The sequence below is a fragment of the Erpetoichthys calabaricus genome, chromosome 15 (genome assembly GCF_900747795.2).
Source record: "Erpetoichthys calabaricus chromosome 15, fErpCal1.3, whole genome shotgun sequence".
In the NCBI taxonomy this organism is placed as follows: Eukaryota; Metazoa; Chordata; class Cladistia; order Polypteriformes; family Polypteridae; genus Erpetoichthys; species Erpetoichthys calabaricus.
This window is the reverse complement of record NC_041408.2, coordinates 4925001-4945208: the sequence shown is the minus strand read 5'-3', so window position 1 is coordinate 4945208 and position 20208 is coordinate 4925001. Positions and strand designations below refer to the sequence as shown.

The 20208-nt window shown below is 39.7% G+C and overlaps 1 protein-coding gene across 1 annotated transcript in view; it reads left to right on the top strand.

Moving 5' to 3' along the window:
* lamp5 (lysosomal associated membrane protein family member 5) overlaps nucleotides 1-20208 on the top strand; it is a 29243-nt gene that overhangs the window by 1628 nt on the left and 7407 nt on the right. The window contains exons 2-8 of the mRNA XM_051919655.1: nucleotides 31-177; nucleotides 4713-4815; nucleotides 6136-6261; nucleotides 6541-6713; nucleotides 9149-9280; nucleotides 9471-9576; nucleotides 11035-11223. Of these exons, the coding sequence (XP_051775615.1) occupies nucleotides 31-177; nucleotides 4713-4815; nucleotides 6136-6261; nucleotides 6541-6713; nucleotides 9149-9280; nucleotides 9471-9576; nucleotides 11035-11223 (976 nt within the window). The remainder of the gene's footprint in view (nucleotides 1-30; nucleotides 178-4712; nucleotides 4816-6135; nucleotides 6262-6540; nucleotides 6714-9148; nucleotides 9281-9470; nucleotides 9577-11034; nucleotides 11224-20208) is intronic.

The following is a 20208-nucleotide window of genomic DNA, read 5'->3' as shown; positions in this document are numbered from 1 at the left end:
TGTGCTGTGTGTGCCGGTTCTCCCGGTGAGCGAGTCGTGCTGCTCAAGTGTGCGAATGTGAGCGCCAAGGACTGGCAGTCCGTTCAGGGTGTACTGCCGATCCGCAGAGAGCCCGAATCGGAAACGGCGGACCCAGGAAATGGACAGGTGGACGGGCAGCTAAAAAAGGACAACTTTGTATGTTTGAAAATGTGACAATATAAACGTGTTCTGTTTAAACTAAAAGCAGCACGACTATATATGCGACACGAGTGCCTATTCGTGTTTGACGCTGCACTCCATAAAATTAGATGGCTTCTTCAGAGCGATTGTGGGATTGTGGGGTTGTTTGGGGGGTATGGGCTCCATCCATGCGAAGGTTCCAGAAAGAACATTTGATTTGGATCACTAGGCTCCACAAAGAACCACGAGCAGACCATAACAGCTTTTTGAAATACCACTAGGTTCCATATTTTAAATGGACTCTCACTGCATACAATGGCGCAGGCTCAGTTCAGGTTCTTTCTTGATCTATTGTATTACGCCAGCCAGGTAGTCTATTAGACATTAAACATGCATAGGGACTCAAACAGAAATGATGCAGAGAATTGGGGGGCGGTGGGGGGGGTGTTGATAAAAATTTGTATTCATTATTTAGCATCGCTCTGTCCTCACAGGTGCGAGAACAAAAGTACATCGCGGCGTCCTCAACTGAAGCACCCATTAAACCCGCCATGGACAAAAACACGCCGATGTGTCCTCAAGACAATCCTCCCCAATCCCCCCCCCCCCCCCCCCCCATAACCACCTTCCAGCCCTAGATCACAAATATATCGCTAATTCTTAGTGAGGGGGGGGGGGTGTTTAACTGGGTTGACTGAGGTACATCGCTACTGGATTAAAAACATGGTAATTTCCACTTGAAGAAAAACAATATATTATCTGTTATATAGTGCATTTCATATCTATCTATCTATCTATCTATCTATCTATCTATCTATCTATCTATCTATCTATCTATCTATCTATCTATCTATATCTATTATATAGTGCATTTCATATCTATCTATCTATCTATCTATCTATCTATCTATCTATCTATCTATTATATAGTGCCTTTCCTATCTTTCTATCTATCTATCTAGAGGCGGCTTTAGGGGTGTGCGGGGCCGGTTACGTCAAACGCTACGTTTATTTGTGGACAAAACGTGCGCGCAAATTTAATAAAAATAATGTTAATATACACCGGATTTTCTCATTACACTTTTGCAAGATGACACACAGACTTTATCAAAATATAACTGGAGAATATAACTTGACAAATGCGCTCGAACGGGACACGCGGACCTTAAAAGCGGGGCCCGGGACGGTCGCCTCACTTGCCACCCGCAAACGGCTCTTGTATCTGTCTATCGCCTTTCATGAATTATACTCGTAAATTTGTTTCAGCATTCAGAGCTGTGGTCATGGAACACAGTATACACAATACATTGAAACTAATTTAAATGAAACATCCAGATTAATAATGTAGTGGCTGTCACGTCTCTCATGTAGCTCATTACCTGTATATCTATCTATGCAGTGCTTTTAATATCTATCTGTTTTATTTGTCTTACTCCCTGTTTCAAGGCGACTTACATTTTTGAGTTGTACTATTGGTAACACTCTTGGACACAAGCAGATGAAGTGACTTGCTTAGGATCCCACAGTGTCAGTAGCAATATCCACAACTTCAAGGTTTTAAGTCCAAAGTCTTAAACACTATGCCACATCAGCTATCTATTAATTATATAGTATTGTGCCTTTCATATCTATCTATCTATCTATCTATCTATCTATCTATCTATCTATCTATCTATCTATCTATCTATCTATCTATCAAATCCTGCCAACTACGCTATCTATCTATCTATCTATCTATCTATCTATCTATCTATCTATCTATCTATCTATCTATCAGATAGTGCCCCTCATATTGATTTATATATGCATTATATAGCACCTTTCACATCTCTTTGCCCACTTCAGAAACAGTTTGTTGCACCCCTGCATGCACCTATTAGGAACGTTTTTAAAGCCCAAAGACCCCCTTCATATGTTGTGAACCCTTCCCAGAATGAATTGGGTTCTTTTCCAAGCCATAGCTTTATGAGGAACCATACAGCCCCGTGAAATGCCAGTGCAGCTCAGTTGTTTTTAAGAGCGCATGTTAATCTGCACTTTACACTCCAGCTTTACTGGAAGAAAAAATTTAGGAAACGGGCAGACTCACTTTTTTTAAATGTTATTTTACAGTAATACGTCGGTTAACACTGTGTTCTTAGTCAGTACTGTTATTATGCTGTCATATACAGTATATTAAATATTTTATTCTCTATAATTGTGTGTAACGCCTTAGTCTGCTGTTTTATTTTTCGCGATCAGATTAGATCTCAATGGCAGTCCCAGTGGTGATGTGGGCCTACTGGACAGTTCATTGAAATACCACTAAGTGATGGTGCACAGTTATTTTACCACGTGAAGCTGAAGTTTACATTAAGCCTCATGTGCCACACATGGTGCCTCACTGCTCAACGCTGCTGCCTAACTGATCCATCGTCTTGACTCCATTCCTGCAGGTGGTCCTCTCCATGTGGAGTATCTGGACGTTCTCATCATGCAAGCTCTGCTTTTCCTTCAGCTGTTTGGGATTCCCTCTCAAATCCCCAACAAACTGCTTGTTGTCCCAGTGTGTGTATTTATGTGTGAGGTGGGCGTCCTGTCCAGGGTGTGGTCCTGCCTTATGCCAGATGGTGCCAGTTCACGACAGAACCCTCTAGCACTACATGTGAAGTTCACCGGGGTCGTTACATGTTAGCAGCATACAGTATGTAGTCTAAGGTGATGGTGAGCAGTTTCATGTGTTGCACTTTCCTTATAAGTAAGAATATTTGTAATACGGGGTCATTTACTTTAAACGAGGACCCGATTGTATAGAAATGCTGCTAGTTCTGTCCTTTTTTCTAACCTGCCTTTTCTTTCAGGGTGGTTGTAAAATCAACCCTGGGAGGGGAGCTGGCTATTGTGTACGTGTCAACGAGCCCTTAACATTTTTTAAAAGACTTTTGTTAATGATCACCAGTTTCCACCACTTTTGTAAATAATATTTTGTAAGTTCTTCTTTACAGAAAGGAAATCTTTTGCATTAACCTTATGTGCAATTTCACTTATTGGGTTTAGGATTTGGACAGATAGGACATGGACTGCATGAAAGAAGCCATTGGATGGATAGGTAGATAAATATGGAGGGTGCTATGTAATAGATTGACACAACAGGAGTTAGAAACCATATAATAGATACATTGTCATGAAAGGCACTATATAATAGATAAATAAACATGAAAGGCACTCTGTAACAGACCGAGAGAATGAAAGGCACTCTTTAACACATACAAAGATAGATATATGAAAGGCGCCATATAATGTTATATAAATAGACATAAAAGACACAATGTGACAGAGACATGAAAGGTCCTATATAATGAAATGACAGATAAATAGAAGATAGACAATAAAGGCACTATATAACACATAGAAATATGGAAGGTGCTATAATAGATAGCATAATTGGCAGGTTTGGATAGACAGATAGCGTAGTCAGCAGAAATAGGTAGATAGATATGAAAGGCACTATATAATAGATAGATATGAAAGGTGCTATATAATAGATAAATAGCATAGTTGGCAGGATTAGATAGATAATTAGAACAATATGAAAGGCACTTTATAATAGATAGCGTAGTTGACAGGATTAGACAGATAGATAAACACAAAGGGCACTTTATAAAAGACAGAGATATGAAAGGTATTACATAATAGATGGATAGATAGATATGAAAGGCACTATATAATATTTAAATAGACATGAAAGACTCTATGTAACAGAAACAGATATGAAATATCCTAAATAATCGATTGCTAAATAACTAAGTAGAAGTTCTTGGAAGGCAGCATATAACAGAGATAAACAGGAAGATTGAATGAAGACACTGCATAATAGACAGGGATGTGAAAGGCACTATATAATAGATACAGTACATAGATATAAAAACATGAAAGGCACTAACAGAGATGTGAGTTGTATTATATAATAGATAGATAGATAGATAGATAGATAGATAGATAGATAGATAGATAGATAGATAGATAGATAGATAGATAGATAGATAGATAGATAGATAGATAGATAGATAGATAGATAAGGATCTATAAGAGAGATTCGAAGGGCACTGCATTTTTAATTTCGATGTTGATATTCCCTTACATTTTCAATGTATTTTTGTAGTGTGCATCAGGAGAGAAGTCTCTGAATGCTGTTACAAATTTCAGTGTAAAACATTTAATAGAAAGGTAGACATGACACTCCATCATTGAAGGACAGATCGTTTTGAGCGGTGTTTGTACCTGAAATCCTTGTGCCTTTACGTAGCAGTCATTTCTTTGTATGATTAAAGCACGTTTTGTTGAGATATTCCAAGTGGCTCTTTTTTGGCTCTGCCCGTTGTATTCTCCTCTCCTCTCCTGTTCATCTCATCCTTACATTTCCCAGCTCAGGACACGAATGTTCTCTTTCTCTCTGTTGCTTTCAGTCTAATCTATATAATCTACGAGTCTGCTGAATTTACGCGAACTCTTCCCAATAAACACATCTGCAAGTCTTTTCAATGGCCTCCCTTTTTTGGTGATCACTAATACTAAGCGCTTCATTTTGCAAATACAGTTCAGCTGGCCGAAGATTCCGGATTCCTGAGACAAAGAAGATTTTATTTATGGCTTCTTTGTACCTAAAGCGACCGTGTAAGTAAGTAAGTAAGTATGTATGTATGCGTGTGGGTGGGTGGGTGTTTGGGGGGATTATGTGTTTGAATGCGCATGCCCACCTCTCTACTCTGCATCAATATATCACGGTTATGCACTGCAGGAAAGACACGTTTGTGACTGCGGGTTCGCGCGATCGCCCCAGTGAGGTTTCACCACAACGTGTGTGTTGTGTCGGACTTTTTTTTTTCTTTTGAATTCCCAGAGCGTGTCGATGTTTTCAGGTGTTTAGATGACTTTCCCGATGGTGTTAACTGTTAACAGTCACGTAACTAGCGGTTTCATTTTTTTGAGCGGAATGCCACTGCAATTTGAGTGCAACCAACGCAGTGAAATTCAAACACACGGCGAACTGCACACATCAAGGGACTTTTCAAACGGAATGAAAAGGTCACTGCTAGGAAAAAGCGTCAGATGGTAGAAGTTAAAGTGGGCGACGCCTCCTTTTAAGCCCCTACCTTCCATCAGTACATTCATTAGGCATTTCTTTCCTCCTGGTTTGATTTACTCCTGTGCAGAGAATTAGCCCAACATGTGCCAAATGGTCACGATTTAGGCCGATCTATAGGAGTAACCCAACCCCCAACTCCTCCTTTTTTTAACGACATATTTAGTCAGTTTTCAAAAGTCTTCCGATCATAGCGGGAGCCCAGTTGAGCTTCGTTAATTTTTTTTTTTTTTTTTGTAAACGGGCACCGCACGAGCACACGCACATTTGACGGGGACGTCTCCACGTATTCAATTAAAAGCTTTGTGTGCACTTCAGTGATACCTACGCGTATGGCCAGAAGCCCATCCGTGGGAATGTAATGTTCTAAGTGACAACTTGGGCAGAATTATTCCACGAGCGTAGCTTTCGCATTACACGGCTCAGTTCACACATTACAGCGCTAGGAACGGGAACACTTCTGCAAATTACAGCCTATAGGAGACAGCTGCGCATCCTTGGAAAAACGGGGGTTACCCCCATGATAGCTGAAAGGTAGGAATTATTTGATCTCGTTTATTGTTTCGTTGGGTTGCGTTGGTGTTAGTTGGGTAGAACTTTCGTTTCATTTTTATTTATTTATTTATTTATTATTGCGTGTAGACCGCGGCTGTTTGTATGAGAATTCTGGCGGCTATAACATCCAATGACTTTTTAAAACCGCGATCTGGTTTACACCAGTCTTCATGCGGTGCCTACCTACCTACCTCCAGACTACCACTACTGCCACTGCAGAGGGTGGGGGGCACGTTTTTACAAACTACTGCCGCAGTGTGCACTCATGAACACCCTTTGACATTGTGTGTCTCTAGATTTCTGGGAACTCTTCGGAAATCCGGCGGTCAAATATCTGATTTGCGAATTCTGCCGGGCAGGGCAGGGCAGACCCGACCGATTCAGAACCATGGAGAGCACCGGCTTCTTGCTTTGCGTTTGTAGTAAGTACTGCGTATCTGGAGAGCCTGTGCATGTCTCGGCGGCGTATAAAGGCATGAAATTAAACAAAAAATCTTTTAGTCCTCCACAATTATTATTATTGTCAATGTTATCATCGTCTTTTGTTGTTGTTATTAGTGTTGCTGTAAAGATGGAATTAAGGCAAAGCTGAGAAGAACAGCGCCTAAGCTAATGACATGCCAAAGTGTAACGAACGGACGGTGAACTTCTGAACATTTCCAGCTTTCCTCATTTAATGACACACTCTACTTTTCCATCAGATATTTTTGTTCAGATTTTGGCAGAGCAAGAAGTTGAAAATCTCTCAGGTTTATCTACCAACCCGGACAAAGATATCTTTGTGGTGAGAGAAAACGGGACGACTTGTCTAATGGCCGAGTTTGCAGTCAGATTTGTGGTGCCTTACGATGTCCTGGCTCTCAATGGCATTGACGTAAGATTTGACTTACTCTGTGTATTTATTTATTTATTTATTTATCCTTTAAGTGCATGTCAAAATTCAAGAAATTCGAGGATGCACGCTAAACTGGCAACTTGAAGGATTTGCTTCACCCTCTTTGCTTTTCTTTTTTTTTCTTTGTTTGTTTTAATGCTTTCCTTAAATGTCCATGCAGACCACTGCTCATAAACTCTTATCACAATCACGTAGATGATTTAGATGTTATACAAGAGAGTGTGGAGCATTTAATGCACTCACTATGACAGCTTATGTACTTATTAGTAACTGTTTAAGCGGCGTTAACCAACAAATTACAGTAAATGAACAATTAAAACACTTCAGCCAATACGTTTCCTAAGCATTTTTTTTAAGTTTATGCACACTCTTAAAAATAATAAATGATTCTGCAATGGCACTTTACTGGGTTGTGTGCTTCCTCCTTAACCCATTGCTTGACTTAGATAGATAGATAGATAGATAGATAGATAGATAGATAGATAGATAGATAGATAGATAGATAGATAGATAGATAGATAGATAGATAGATAGATAGATAGATAGATAGATAGATAGATAATTCTGGAAAGGGTTCACTGCATCTGAAATTGGGTCTTTGGGCTTTGAAAAGGTTTATAATTTGTGGAGAAAACAGAAATCTTGAATGATTAGGATACAACTGATCAAGAAACCTTGAACTGAGCCCGTTTGACTGTATGCAGTAAGAGTCCTTTCAAGATCAGGGACCCACAGGGATTTCACAATCAGACACTCATGGCTATTCATTGAACCTGTTAGGGGTCTGCATATATAAAGGGTCTTTCTGGGACCTGCACGTGGATGGGTCTAACAGGAACCCCGCTGTGACATCGCTCTGGACAATCATGTGGCACTGCATCATGAAGGAAAGAAAACATGAAAGTAGCAACAACTCATTGCATCTGCTGTGTTCCTTTGGGTAAATGTATATTACATAAGAAAGAAAGAAAGAAAGAAAGAAAGAAAGAAAGAAAGAAAGAAAGAAAGAAAGAAAGAAAGAAAGAAAGAAAGAAAGAAAGAAAGAAAGAAAGAAAGAAAAAGAGTTTGAGGGTTTGTTTTTTTTTTTGAGTTTCAAAATGAACTTTATTAATCAGAAATTAGTTAATCATATTCCAGTACAAACAATACCAGACAAAGCACACATCAGTCATAAAAACGCCATGGCTTTTTTTCAGGCACGCAAATATCTTATTTAAATTACAGATCTTATTTGATTTGAAAGGGAGGAGTAAAGGGAAAGAGAATACAAAGAGTATGATGAGAAAGATGAGGATGTATTGTAAGAAAGAAAGAAAGAAAGAAAGAAAGAAAGAAAGAAAGAAAGAAAGAAAGAAAGAAAGAAAGAAAGAAAATATAAGAGTTAATTTAACAGTGTTGGTTTTACTGTGTAAACATATAATATGTAAAAATTATGAAACTGCAAGTCACTATGGATAAAGGTTTCAGTTGAATATATAAGAAAGAAAGAAAGAAAGAAAGAAAGAAAGAAAGAAAGAAAGAAAGAAAGAAAGAAAGAAAGAAAGAAAGAAAAAGAAAGAAAATATGTAACAAAGAAAGAAAGAAAGAAAGAAAGAAAGAAAGAAAGAAAGAGAAAGAAAAAGAAAGAAAGAAAATATGTAACAAAGTCAAATTAAGAATAAAATTTGTGAAAAAATGTAGTTGTGTCTCGAAATAAATGAATACAGTTAGTAAATTGTAATACTTTAAGTGACTACGGATAAAAGCTTCAGCTAAGTAGTCTGAGAAAGAAAGAAAGAAAGAAAGAAAGAAAGAAAGAAAGAAAGAAAGAAAGAAAGAAAGAAAGAAAGAAAGAAAGAAAGAAAGAAACCTCTTCTACGATGTCCAAGTATTTCGACTTCCACTTTAAAACCCATACCGTCCTGCCCATCCGAAAGCTTTGACCCCCGCTTAATCATTCCGGCTGTATGTATTAAAGCAAACGTTGCCGTAAATGAGGCGACTGTGGCTAAGGGCCAGTGTTTAAACCACCATATGCAAGCGCCTCTGATTATGAAGAGGCGGACACTCGAAGAGGACCTCGTTCTGCTGAAGCTGCTTCATCACAGCCAGTCCTGTACTGCAACATCGCGAGAAGAAATTCTGAACAGAAAATGGAAGTTATTTGTTCACCTTCCCATAAAGTCCTATTGTACATGCCAGGCTTACTTGACCTTAGGGTTAGTCTATAGGCGCTGTTAACTTTGTTATTTTACTCCAATGTGTTCTCCTTGCTCCACCTACCCAGAGCCTTTCTTATCTATCTGTCTATCTAACAATCTGCCTTTTGAAACATATCGTCGATTATTTAATTAAGATCTTTCTCATTTTGACCTCTGTATCTCTTCAGTCTCCTACATTTGCTAATCTCATTCCTACTCTACGTTTTGCTTCAGCTGATCACAGAACAAGCCCAGATCACACTTCCCCGTGGGGCAGACATTAAAGGTAAATGTGCAGCTACAGAGGCAGAGCTTCAGATTTCGTGGCTAAAAGACGCCTACACCTTCCGTCTGTTTTTCATTAAGGTAAGAAGACCTCGGTATTACTGACACTGTGGATGAATGGGACAAGTGGATTATGTTTGGTGGGATGGATGAAAGAAAGAAAGAAAGAAAGAAAGAAAGAAAGAAAGAAAGAAAGAAAGAAAGAAAGAAAGAAAGAAAGAAAGAAAGAAAGAAAGAAAGATGTCAATGCTATTTCACCGCTGTTTTACAGGAGGCGCATAACTTATCTAAAGGCCAAGATATCTTTTGGAAGATTAACAAAATGCAATTAATTTACGACTCTTCAGAAGTATCCCACTTCAATAATGCTGTTGAACGTAAGTTTCGAAGGGATTTTTTTCACTTCAATACAATAATATACAATAAATTATATGAATATGTTTATGAGGTGCTAAAGTGAAATTATTAAGTGCAAACACATAGCAGACTATATTGTTATTATTTTAGCAGTTGTAATAAAACATTGTCAAACATGAACCGCTTAATCCAAATCTAGGTATACTCCGTTATTATTATTATTATTATTGATGTCAATAGTAATGGAGGGGACGAGTAAAAGAACGCATTTCCCTTAATTGGCATTTCTCCAATGACTAATTTAAAGTTGTTTTTTTATTTATTGAAAGATTATTCAAATAATATTATACAATTCTAATAATACTATACAAATTGTCCTTAAAGTAATTTATATTTCTTATTTTGCTGTTATGGTTCCATTACACATACGTCAAAGTACGCAGATGTTGATTCATTTGAATTAAGTATTATTTATTGTAGGACGATTTCCGCCAACTAAATACTTTAAGTAAGTTCCTTTATTTCCGCATTTATTTGTTTAATGTTAAATCTCATTTTTCGTATTTGTGCATACGTATTAACAACCCTGAACGGAATCATTTTAAGAATCATTCAAAGGCTCGGGCCTTTAACGGGCGGATTGCGCTTTGGTAAACGTAAAGGGCTGTCTAAGCTTCGTTATTAACGCTCTCTGACTTTTAATGCAATCAACGGTGCCTGTTAGAAGCAGAAAACTCGTCTTTTCAAATTCGGTATGTCTCTCTTTGCGTCTTCGAGATACTCGTACGCCCGGCTGGGTCTTCGCACTGCCGCCGGTGCTGCGCCGCCGTCCGCTCCTTTTGTATTCCCGAGCCGCGCTGTACGCAATGCGCCAAACCGACTCTGTGCGCACTTCACGTGGGCTGCTCTCGGAGTCACTGGAGCCTCTACATATGAGTATAAAGAAGAAGATGAGAAAGGTGAAGATGCATTGGAAAGAAAGAAAGAAAGAAAGAAAGAAAGAAAGAAAGAAAGAAAGAAAGAAAGAAAGAAAGAAAGAAAGAAGTTTTAAATATACGCTTTACTAAATATTAACAATTAATACAAAAAACATCAAACAACAAAAAAAGAGAGCATCTTAAGTAACCTATTACTGTGTACTCTGCCATAGTTTTATAATAATTAATTCACAAAAGAAAGAAAGAAAGAAAGAAAGAAAGAAAGAAGAAGAAAGAAAGAAAGAAGAGAAAGAAAGAAAGAAAGAAAGAAAGAAAGAAAGAAAGAAAGAAAGAAAGAAAGAAAGAAAGTTGGGAGTGAAGTGAATTTAAAGTTCCAAATCAAAGAGGCCTCTTTTTCAGTAAAAGTCTGCTGTTTTATTCATTGACGTTGCACAAAATATCCAAAGAAGAAAAGGTGACACAAGTTTATCATCTTCGGCTCTCTCGGCCCTTATTCTTTTTGCTTCATTTCATGTCCGTCTATCTGTTTTTATGCTTTAGCTGGAAAGCACACTGCCAGTTCCCATCACCTGTCAGCCTTCGTGACTCCCAAAGGCAGGTCCTACGTGTGTCAGGCGCAGCAGACCCTCTCCTTAATAACCAGCGACCACCAGAAAGGAGTCACCGTCTTCATGTCTGACGTGCAGATCCAGCCGTTTGACATTCAAAGTGACTTCACCTTCAGTGACGGTAAGTTAATTGACAGACAGGTATATCTGTCCGGTTATTGATGTGAAAGATGCCGCGGAGAGAAACAGGTAGTGGAGAAAGGCACTATATATGAAAGGCACTCTGTAACAGATGAACAGATGTGAAGGACGCCAGGGAAAGAGTTTAACAGTTAAGGTGGGGACTTTCTCTCTGTCTCTCTCTCTCTCTCTCTCTCTCTCTCTCTCTCTCTCTCTCTATGTATATATATATATATATATATATATATATATATATATATATATATATATATATATATATATATATGGATCCTCGTGTTACGGTGCTGGAGATGTTATTGCCAACACGGACTGTCGGTGGTCTTTCTACCAGAACTTTAAAATCCAAAGGGAAGAACTGAAGCCCCCCCATCTCAGTTTTCGCATCGGGCTCTGAAGGCATTGAGTGCTGAATCACTCGGTGGACGAGGGCGACACGTTCAGACTCTCCAGTCCACTTTCATAATATCAGATAATGAGCTCCATGAAGCATTAATGTAATTACTCATCTCGTTTCGCCGTTCCCCACTGTACTGTGCGAGTTGTGCGTTGTGATCGCTTAAACTCAATTAGTGATGATTCATCACACCGTTCGCCAACATCTCTGCTACGCTCAGCTAGGGCAAGTGCCACAGTTGATTTAAATTCCAACTGGAAATATAGGAAGGTTCTTTTGATACTTTCTACGTGAATAGTGACAACTAAACCGGCATTTCTAGTAAATACACTTTGAAGCGTCCGCTCACAAAATAATCCACGGCCTACATATTGTCAGCCACACTGCAGACTAACTTTAATACATAATAATAATTATTTGTTCCATTTATATAGCACTTTTCTCACTGCACAAAGTGCTTTACATTGTGAGTGGGGAGCCACTTCAACCCCCACTAATGTGCAGCATCCACCAGGACGGAGGTGACGGCAGCCATTTTTACGGCAGTACACTCACCACACGTTAGGTGGTGAAGTGGCAAGAAAAGAGAGATAGTCGATTAGAGACAGGGGATGATTAGGGGGCCGGAGTGACTGGGCCATGGTGGGCAACGTAGCCTGGACATCGGGGTACACCCCACTCCTTATGAAGGATGTCCAGGGATCTTTAATGACCACAGAGAGTCGGGGTCTTCCTTTTAAGTCTCATCTGTAGGATGGCACCATTTTGACAGCACAGTGTCCTCGTCACTGCACTGGGGCATTGGGGTCCACGTTCAGACACACCACAGAGTAAGCGCCCCTGCTGGCCTCACCAACACCTCTTCCAGTAGCAACCCAAGCTTTTCCTGGTTGGTCTCCCATCCAAGTGCTGGCCAGGGGCCTGAACAGGCCTAGCTGCAGGTGGGTGACATAACGTTAACAAATCTGGGGGGAAAGTTGTAGGAGCTTTTTAGACCAGCTAGTTATTTTATTTTATTAATCATAATTGGCTGAATGCATATAAACGTAACTGTTAAACATGCAATAAAATTTCTTTCAAGGTGTCTAAAAACAACCCCCTGCCCTGTATGAGAGTTCATTGTTAAAGTGGTTTTCTTTTTGTACCCTTTTATTAGTAAGCATAATGCACAAACGAATAGTATTTTTTATTTAATAATAATTACATAAACTATCTGTTACAAATTATTGATCTTGGCTTTCAGAAAGCATTTGAGAAGGTCGTACATGAGAGGTTGGCCATTGATCTGAAAGAGATGGGAAGTCAGGGAGTAAATGGGTGCAGAATTGGCTCAGACACCGGAAGAAGAGGGTGAACTCATCAGAAATAAGAGTGGCATCCAGCAAGGGGCAGTGCTGGAGGTGCTGCTATTTTTAATATCTATAAATGATTGAGATAGGAATGTAAACGACAAACTGGTTACGTTTGCAGATGATACCAAGCCGGGTGGACTGGCAGATAATCGAGAATCTGTAGAATCATCACAGAGGGACTTGGGCAGCAGACGGGCTTGAGGAGGTTTATGGATGATGAAATGTAACGTCAGTAAATGTAAAGTATTACACGTAGGAAGTAAATATGTGAAGTTTGAGTACACAATGGGAGGTCTGAAAATCGAGAATACATCTTATGAGAAGGATTTAGGAGTCGTAGTGGACTATCAACTGGCAGACAGTGTGCAGAAGCCATTATGAAGGCTCACAGAATGTCAGGTGATATAGCGCCTTGATGTGTGGAGTGCAAGTCCATGGAAGTTCTACTCAAGCTTTATAACGCACTGGTGAGGCCTCATCTAGAGTCCTGGGTGCAGGTTTGGGCCCACCAGACATAGCAGCACTAGACAATGTCCAGAGAAGAGCGACTTGGCTGAGTCCAGGGCTACAGGGGATGAGTTATGAGGAAAGATGAAAAGAGCTGAGCCTTTACAGGAGATGAAGAGGAGACCTGATTGAAGTGTTTAAAATTATGAATGGAATTATTGCAGTGGATTGAGACGGTGACTTTGCAATGAGCTCAACAAGAACATGGGGACACTGCTGGAAACTTGTGAAGGGTAAATTTTGTGCAAACATTAGGACATTGCTCTTTACACAGAGAACCATAGAAACATGGAATAAGTGACCAAGTAGTGTGGTAGACAGTAGGGACCAATCAATGCTCTCCAAAATAACATCAAATTAAGTCAATAGGACTGGTGAGCTTTGTTGGGAAGATCGACCTGGACTATCAACTGGCGGACAGTGTGTAGAAGCCACTAAGAAGGCTCACAAAATGTCAGGTGATATAGCTTTATAACACACTGGTGAGGCTTCATCTGGAGTCCTGGGTGCAGGTTTGAGCCCACCAGACATAGCAGCACTGGAGAAAGTCCAGAGAAGAGCGACGAGGCCGATTCTGGGGCTACAGGGGATGAGTTATGAGGAAAGATGAAAAGAGCCGAGTCTTTAGTGTTGAAGCGAAAGAAGATTAAGAGGTGACCTGACTAAAGTGTTTGAAATGATAAAGAGAATTAGTCCAGTGGATCCAGATGGGGACTTTAAAATGTGTTCATCAAGAACATGGGGACACCGTTGGAAACTTGTGAAGGGTAAAGTTTACACAGACATTAGGAAGTTTTTCGTCACATAGAGAACCACAGACACATGGGCCGAGTGACCAAGTAGTGTGTCAGACAGTAGGACTTTAGGGCCCTTCAAATCTCGACGTGATGTTATGTTTCGAGGAGTTAAGTGGAGAGGACTGGCAGGCTTTGATGGGCTGAATGGCCTGCTCTCGTCTAAATCTTTCTAATGTGACCACCGAGGGCTGGAGATGTAAGGCCGCTTGAGTCAGCCTGGCTATAGGAAATGTGTATGTTGTGAGAAGAAGAAGAATGGATTGATTGATCAATCAGTTCATTAGCCCATTGGCAATGCCTGTAATTAATCCAATAATATGTTGAGGCTCCCACTTTATTCTCCTTATCTTTCTCCTACAGGAGGGGTTTCCAGCCATTAGACTTGTATCAAGGTAGCAGAAGCCCACTCACTTTAAGAAACAGAATAATACAATTTATTTTTAAACACAAGGATTACAGAAGTGTGGTAATGACATACCTATCATCACAGAAGACAGCCAAACACATAACACAGAGGACGCCGGCTGTTTTCGGGCTACTGAGTCGGTAACAATTACTTATGAAAGCTTTGTAATCACTCCACTTATTTTTAATTCTATGAGAAAACCCCCATTGTGTTTCAAAGCATTTGACTCGTCTTGGTGTCTAGATGTGCAGGACATCCATTTTTGTGCCCCCCCCCCCAATTTTGGCCCACTAGACCCCTCATTTTTAGGCCATTGCAGGACCACAACATGTGCAGAAAATGAGACCCTTATAATAAAGAGTAAATCAGTAGGTGTCTTTAGCAAAAAAAATGATGAGAAGGACTTGAAGTTGTGTGGGTCACATCAACCGACCGCAAGGGTTCACCCTCTATTGGGATATGAAGGGTCAAAGTTACTCCTTTACACAAACATTTGAGAAAATGGGGATTGGTAATAAAGGCCTATATTGGTAATACAGGTCGTGAATACAATCCTATTTTAGAGCTCTGATGTTTACTGGTGGCCGAGCCCTGAAAGAGACACCCCCAGTAGCTTAAGAACAGCAAATATCCAAACATAAGCATGTGGGGTGTCGTTTTAGTGTATTTCAGGGTCACTAATTGTAAATATAATGTTATTTTTGATTTTCGATCCTTTACTAGGATAGGGTCGAGCCCACTATGTAGGGGTTTCTTAAACTACGGATCATCGCGGGTCGAAAGTTGCTGGTTAATTAAGCAATAGAAAATGCTACGACAGTCATCCACGATTCTGCAAGGGGGTCAACTCTGATGGACAATCAACAAGGAATGGGTTTCAAATATATATATAAAAAATCGGAAGTGCGCTCCCCTTGATACTGAGAGCGAGGAAAAGGTCGTCAGAAGCACTTCCGGTTGTGCAATATTTCTCAAATCTCATATCTCTTTGTTTCTCGTCATAACTAATTGATAATATCGATACACAATCATTTATCTCTATTTATAGTCAGACTTTATATTAAAATGATATTTTCGCACTTAGGGAGGTCGAAAACGGTGGTGGAAATTTTTTCATGGTTACATATGCATTACCGAGATTACGTGCAAAGTAAAAAGAGTTATAGTGTTAGTATGATTTAATATTTGTTGCAATAAATTGCTACAGGTAACACTGCAATTAGCTATATTTAATTATGATAATGATGGTGGAAATAAAAAAAAATATTATTAAATTAAATGTATCACCAGGAACACGATGGGGATGTAGCAGCTTATCGTTCCCATTACATCCTTACATTTATATGGCCTGTTCAATGTTTACACATTATTGTTAAACTAATGATGTATAAATTACAATCTACAATCTATCAATCAATCTAAATTGCAAAATACAAACTTAATCGGCCAATCTGTATATTTGAATGTGCAGTTAAACTGTGTAAGATGTGTAAAGAACTCTTACGATAAAGATAAATCACTGCACAATCCTGTCTGGGCCTAATGTACACTCTGGACTGCTAACGCACAAACACTTCAAATGGTTTTAGCAGAAGGTTGCAATATAACAAAATGTGAAAAATGTGACAGGACTTGAATACTTTTTAAGTCGACTGTATATATATATATATATATATATATATATATATATATATATATATATATATATATATATATATATATATATATATATATAATACACATAATATATTATAATTTAGGACAAAGATAAAGATTTAGGTGGCACGGTGGTGCAGTGGTAGCGCTGCTGCCTTGCAGTTAGGAGACCTGGGTTCGCTTCCCTGCGTGGAGTTTGCATGTTCTCCCCATGTCTGCGTGGGTTTCCTCTGGGTGGTCCGGTTTCCTCCCACAGTCCAAAGACATGCACGTTAGGAGCATTGGCGATTCTAAATTGTCCCTAGTGAGTGCTTGGTGTGTGTGTGTCCTGTGGTGGGCTGGCGCCCTGCCCAGGATTTGTTCCCTGCCTTGCGCCCTGTGTTGGCTGCGATTGGCTCCAGCAGGCCCCTGTGACCCTGTTGTTAGGATATAGCGGGTTGGATAATGGATGGATGGATAAAGATTTGGGGCCACACCTCAACTCCATATATTGTAAAGATAAAAATAAATAATTGCTTTTCAATGAAAGGAACATCTCCAAAGACACAAGATTGAAATTAGGCCGTCCAAGATGGCGACACATCCGGTTAAATACAGGCCGGGCAGGATGAGGTGGGTCCAGGTGAATGGGCAGAGGAAGTGACATCAGAGGTGATGAGGTTGTCAATCATCCAGTCTACAGAGGTAGGAAGAGAAGTTAGAATACAGCGCCACCCTGTGGATCAGCAAGGGATTACCACCACCAGAGCCTTTAAGCCGTCCCCAAGGTATATGTGTCTGAAAGAGACAGACAGATATAGATAAAGGAATATAAAATGTATTACTAATTGACTGGTTGATTGTAACAAATTAATCAGTAATATAGAGAGCTTATACAGTCATATGAAAATGTTTGGGAACCCCTCTTAATTCTTTGGATTTTTGTTTCTCATTGGCTGAGCTTTCAAAGTTGCAACTTCCTTTTAATATCTGACATGTCTTATGGACACAGTAGGATTTCAGCAGTGACATTAAGTTTATGGGATTAACAGAAAATATGCAATATGCATTATAACAAAATTAGACAGGTGCATAAATGTGGGCACCCCAACAGAGATATGACATCAAAACTTTTGTCCTCTAGACGCTGTCCTCCTATAGCCTCTGAGGAGTGTCTGATTCTGGGTGGAGGTATTGTTGACCATTCTTCATACAAAATCTCTCCAATTCAGTTCAATTTGATGGACAGCCTGCTTCAAATCATCCCATAGATTTCAGATGATATTCAAGTCAGGGGACTGTGACGGCCATTCCAGAACATTCTACTTCTCCTTCTGCATGAATGTCTTTGTGTTTTGGGTCATTGTCTTGTTGGAATATCCAACCCCTGCGTAACTTCAACTTTGTGACTGATCCTTGAACATTATCCTGAAGAATTTGTTGATATTGGGTTGAATTCTTCCGACCCTCGACTTTAACAAGGGCCCCAGTCCCTGAACTAGCCACACAGACCCACAACATGATGGAACCTCCACCAAATTTGACAGGAGGTAGCAGGTGTTTTTTCTTGGAATGCGGTGTTTCTTCTTCCACCATTCAAAGCACTTTTTGTTCTGACCAAATAACTCCATTTGTGTCTCATCAGTCCAAAGCACTTTGTTCCCAAATGAATCTGGCTTGTCTAAATGAGCATTGGCATACAACAAGCGACTCTGTTTGTGGCGTGAGTGCAGAATGGGCTTCTTTCTCATCACCCTGCCATACAGATGTTCTTTGTGCAAATTGTGCTGAATTGTAGAACGATGTACAGATACACCAAGATGTTCCTGCAGGTCTTTGGAGGTGATCTGTGGGTTGTCTGTCACCATTCTCACAATCCTGCCAATATGCCGCTCCTGTATTTTTCTTGGCCTGCCAGACCTGCTGGTTTAACAGCAACTGTGCCTGTGGCCTTCTATTCCCTGATTCCATTCCTTACAGTTGAAACTGACAGTTTAAACCTCTGAGATGGCTTTTTGTAGCCTTCACCTAAACCAGGAGACTCCATAATCTTTGTTTTCAGATCTTTGGAGAGTTGCTTTGAGGATCCCATGCTGTTCCTCTTCAGGGGAGAGTCAAAGGGAAGGAAGCACAACTTGTGATTGACCACCTTAAATACCTTTATATCTCATGATGGGACACAGCTGTCTATGAAGTTCTAGGCTTAATGAGCTCATCCAACCAATCAGCATTGAGCAGTGACAGGCATTCAAATCAGCACAATGACAAGAGGACCCACATTTGTGCACAGCCAGTTTTTCACATTTGATTTAATGTCATAAAACTAAATACTGCGTCACTAAAAATCTTTGTTCAGAAAGCACCACAGTACTCAGATGTTCTAGGAAATGAAAGACAGACCACTGTTATCTTTATTGTTGAAAGGAGAGTCAATTATTACACAGGCTGAGAGGGGCTTCCACACTTTTTCATATGCCTGTATATAAAATAAGGTATTAAAGGGCTCCTGAATGAAATTAGAAAAAAGAGAGGGCTGTTCAATACATCAATCAAAGTTCTCAGTCCAAAACATATGATTTCAGAATGCAGTGCTTAGTTTCGTCTCCCTCAATCGACATTAAAAACGCACAGTAAATGACGACCATCCCTGTAACAAATCTCAGTGCCACTGAAAACAAAAAAGCAATGCAAATTCAGTCCGAAAAACTCACCTGTGCACAATGGGCATTTGTTCTCCGGTGACAAAACATTGATGTCATTTTAATTTTTAACAGTCGCTGTTCAGAGTCCTTTGCACATTAGAAAATACCCTTTACAAATATTCATGATGCAGTTTCATTAAATATGTATAGAAGCTCAATAACATGAAGTTTAAACGGATTCTCGTCTAAGCCATTGTGGTGCACAACATTAAAGACTCTTCCCCTCGGTTCTTAGTTGAATTTCAAAGACAAATTAATTCAGGTCCGCAGAGTTGTTCACAATGGATGAGTGGTCTATGAAGAGTGAAGTGTGAGGAGTTTTATTTCTCTTAAAAGCCCACATCTGTATTTTTTCATTGATGGTTATAATCATTCAGAATAATTTGTGGTTTGAAGAACTCGCATTGTCTTACTGCATTAGAAATGCATAATTAGACATGAATAAAAATTCAATTAAGCTAACAGATTAGTAAATAAAAGACCATCCAACCCTTTAATCTTATTCAAATTCACATTTGGACTGGAGACCAGTGATGTCACTTCCAGTTCCTGCCCTCCTGGACCCGCCCCTTCCTGCCTGGAAGCCATGTGACTAGTAGTTTGTCACTCTTTGAGTTAGTTCTGAACAGACATCTCCTCAGTTTGTTACATGCTGACATGCATGAGTGATAATATTTATATCTTCTTACATAATACGCTACTGTGGCTGTTCGTTTGTCTGTCCAGGATTTTGCTCACAAACCGTTTGACCTGAAATTTGGTACACATATACTATGTGACATCTACTATCTGCTTTCGGGGTCATGATTGACCTCCAAGGTTCTTCCTCTTTTTATTTTTATTTTATTTTATTGTAGAATCAACTCTCGGCAGCGGCCAGCAGGGCGGTAGAGTGGCGCATGTGTATGGGCGCCAATCTCATCCCTGCCACCTTCGCTGTCACTTCCCCTACCTCTTCATATCTTAAATCATTCTTGAGGCAGATTGAAGACTTAAGTGCCAGCTTAAGTGAAAAATTAAGGAAAACGTACTAAGTAACTGCAACACAAACACTGACAATCAGTTTTAACGTGAAAAGATGTTGACGGAAGAAGAGAAGAAGCGGGCTGCTAGGGTGGAGAAAAGAAGAAGAGCTGCTCTGTAAACGTACAGAGAAAGTGTGTGAAAACTAG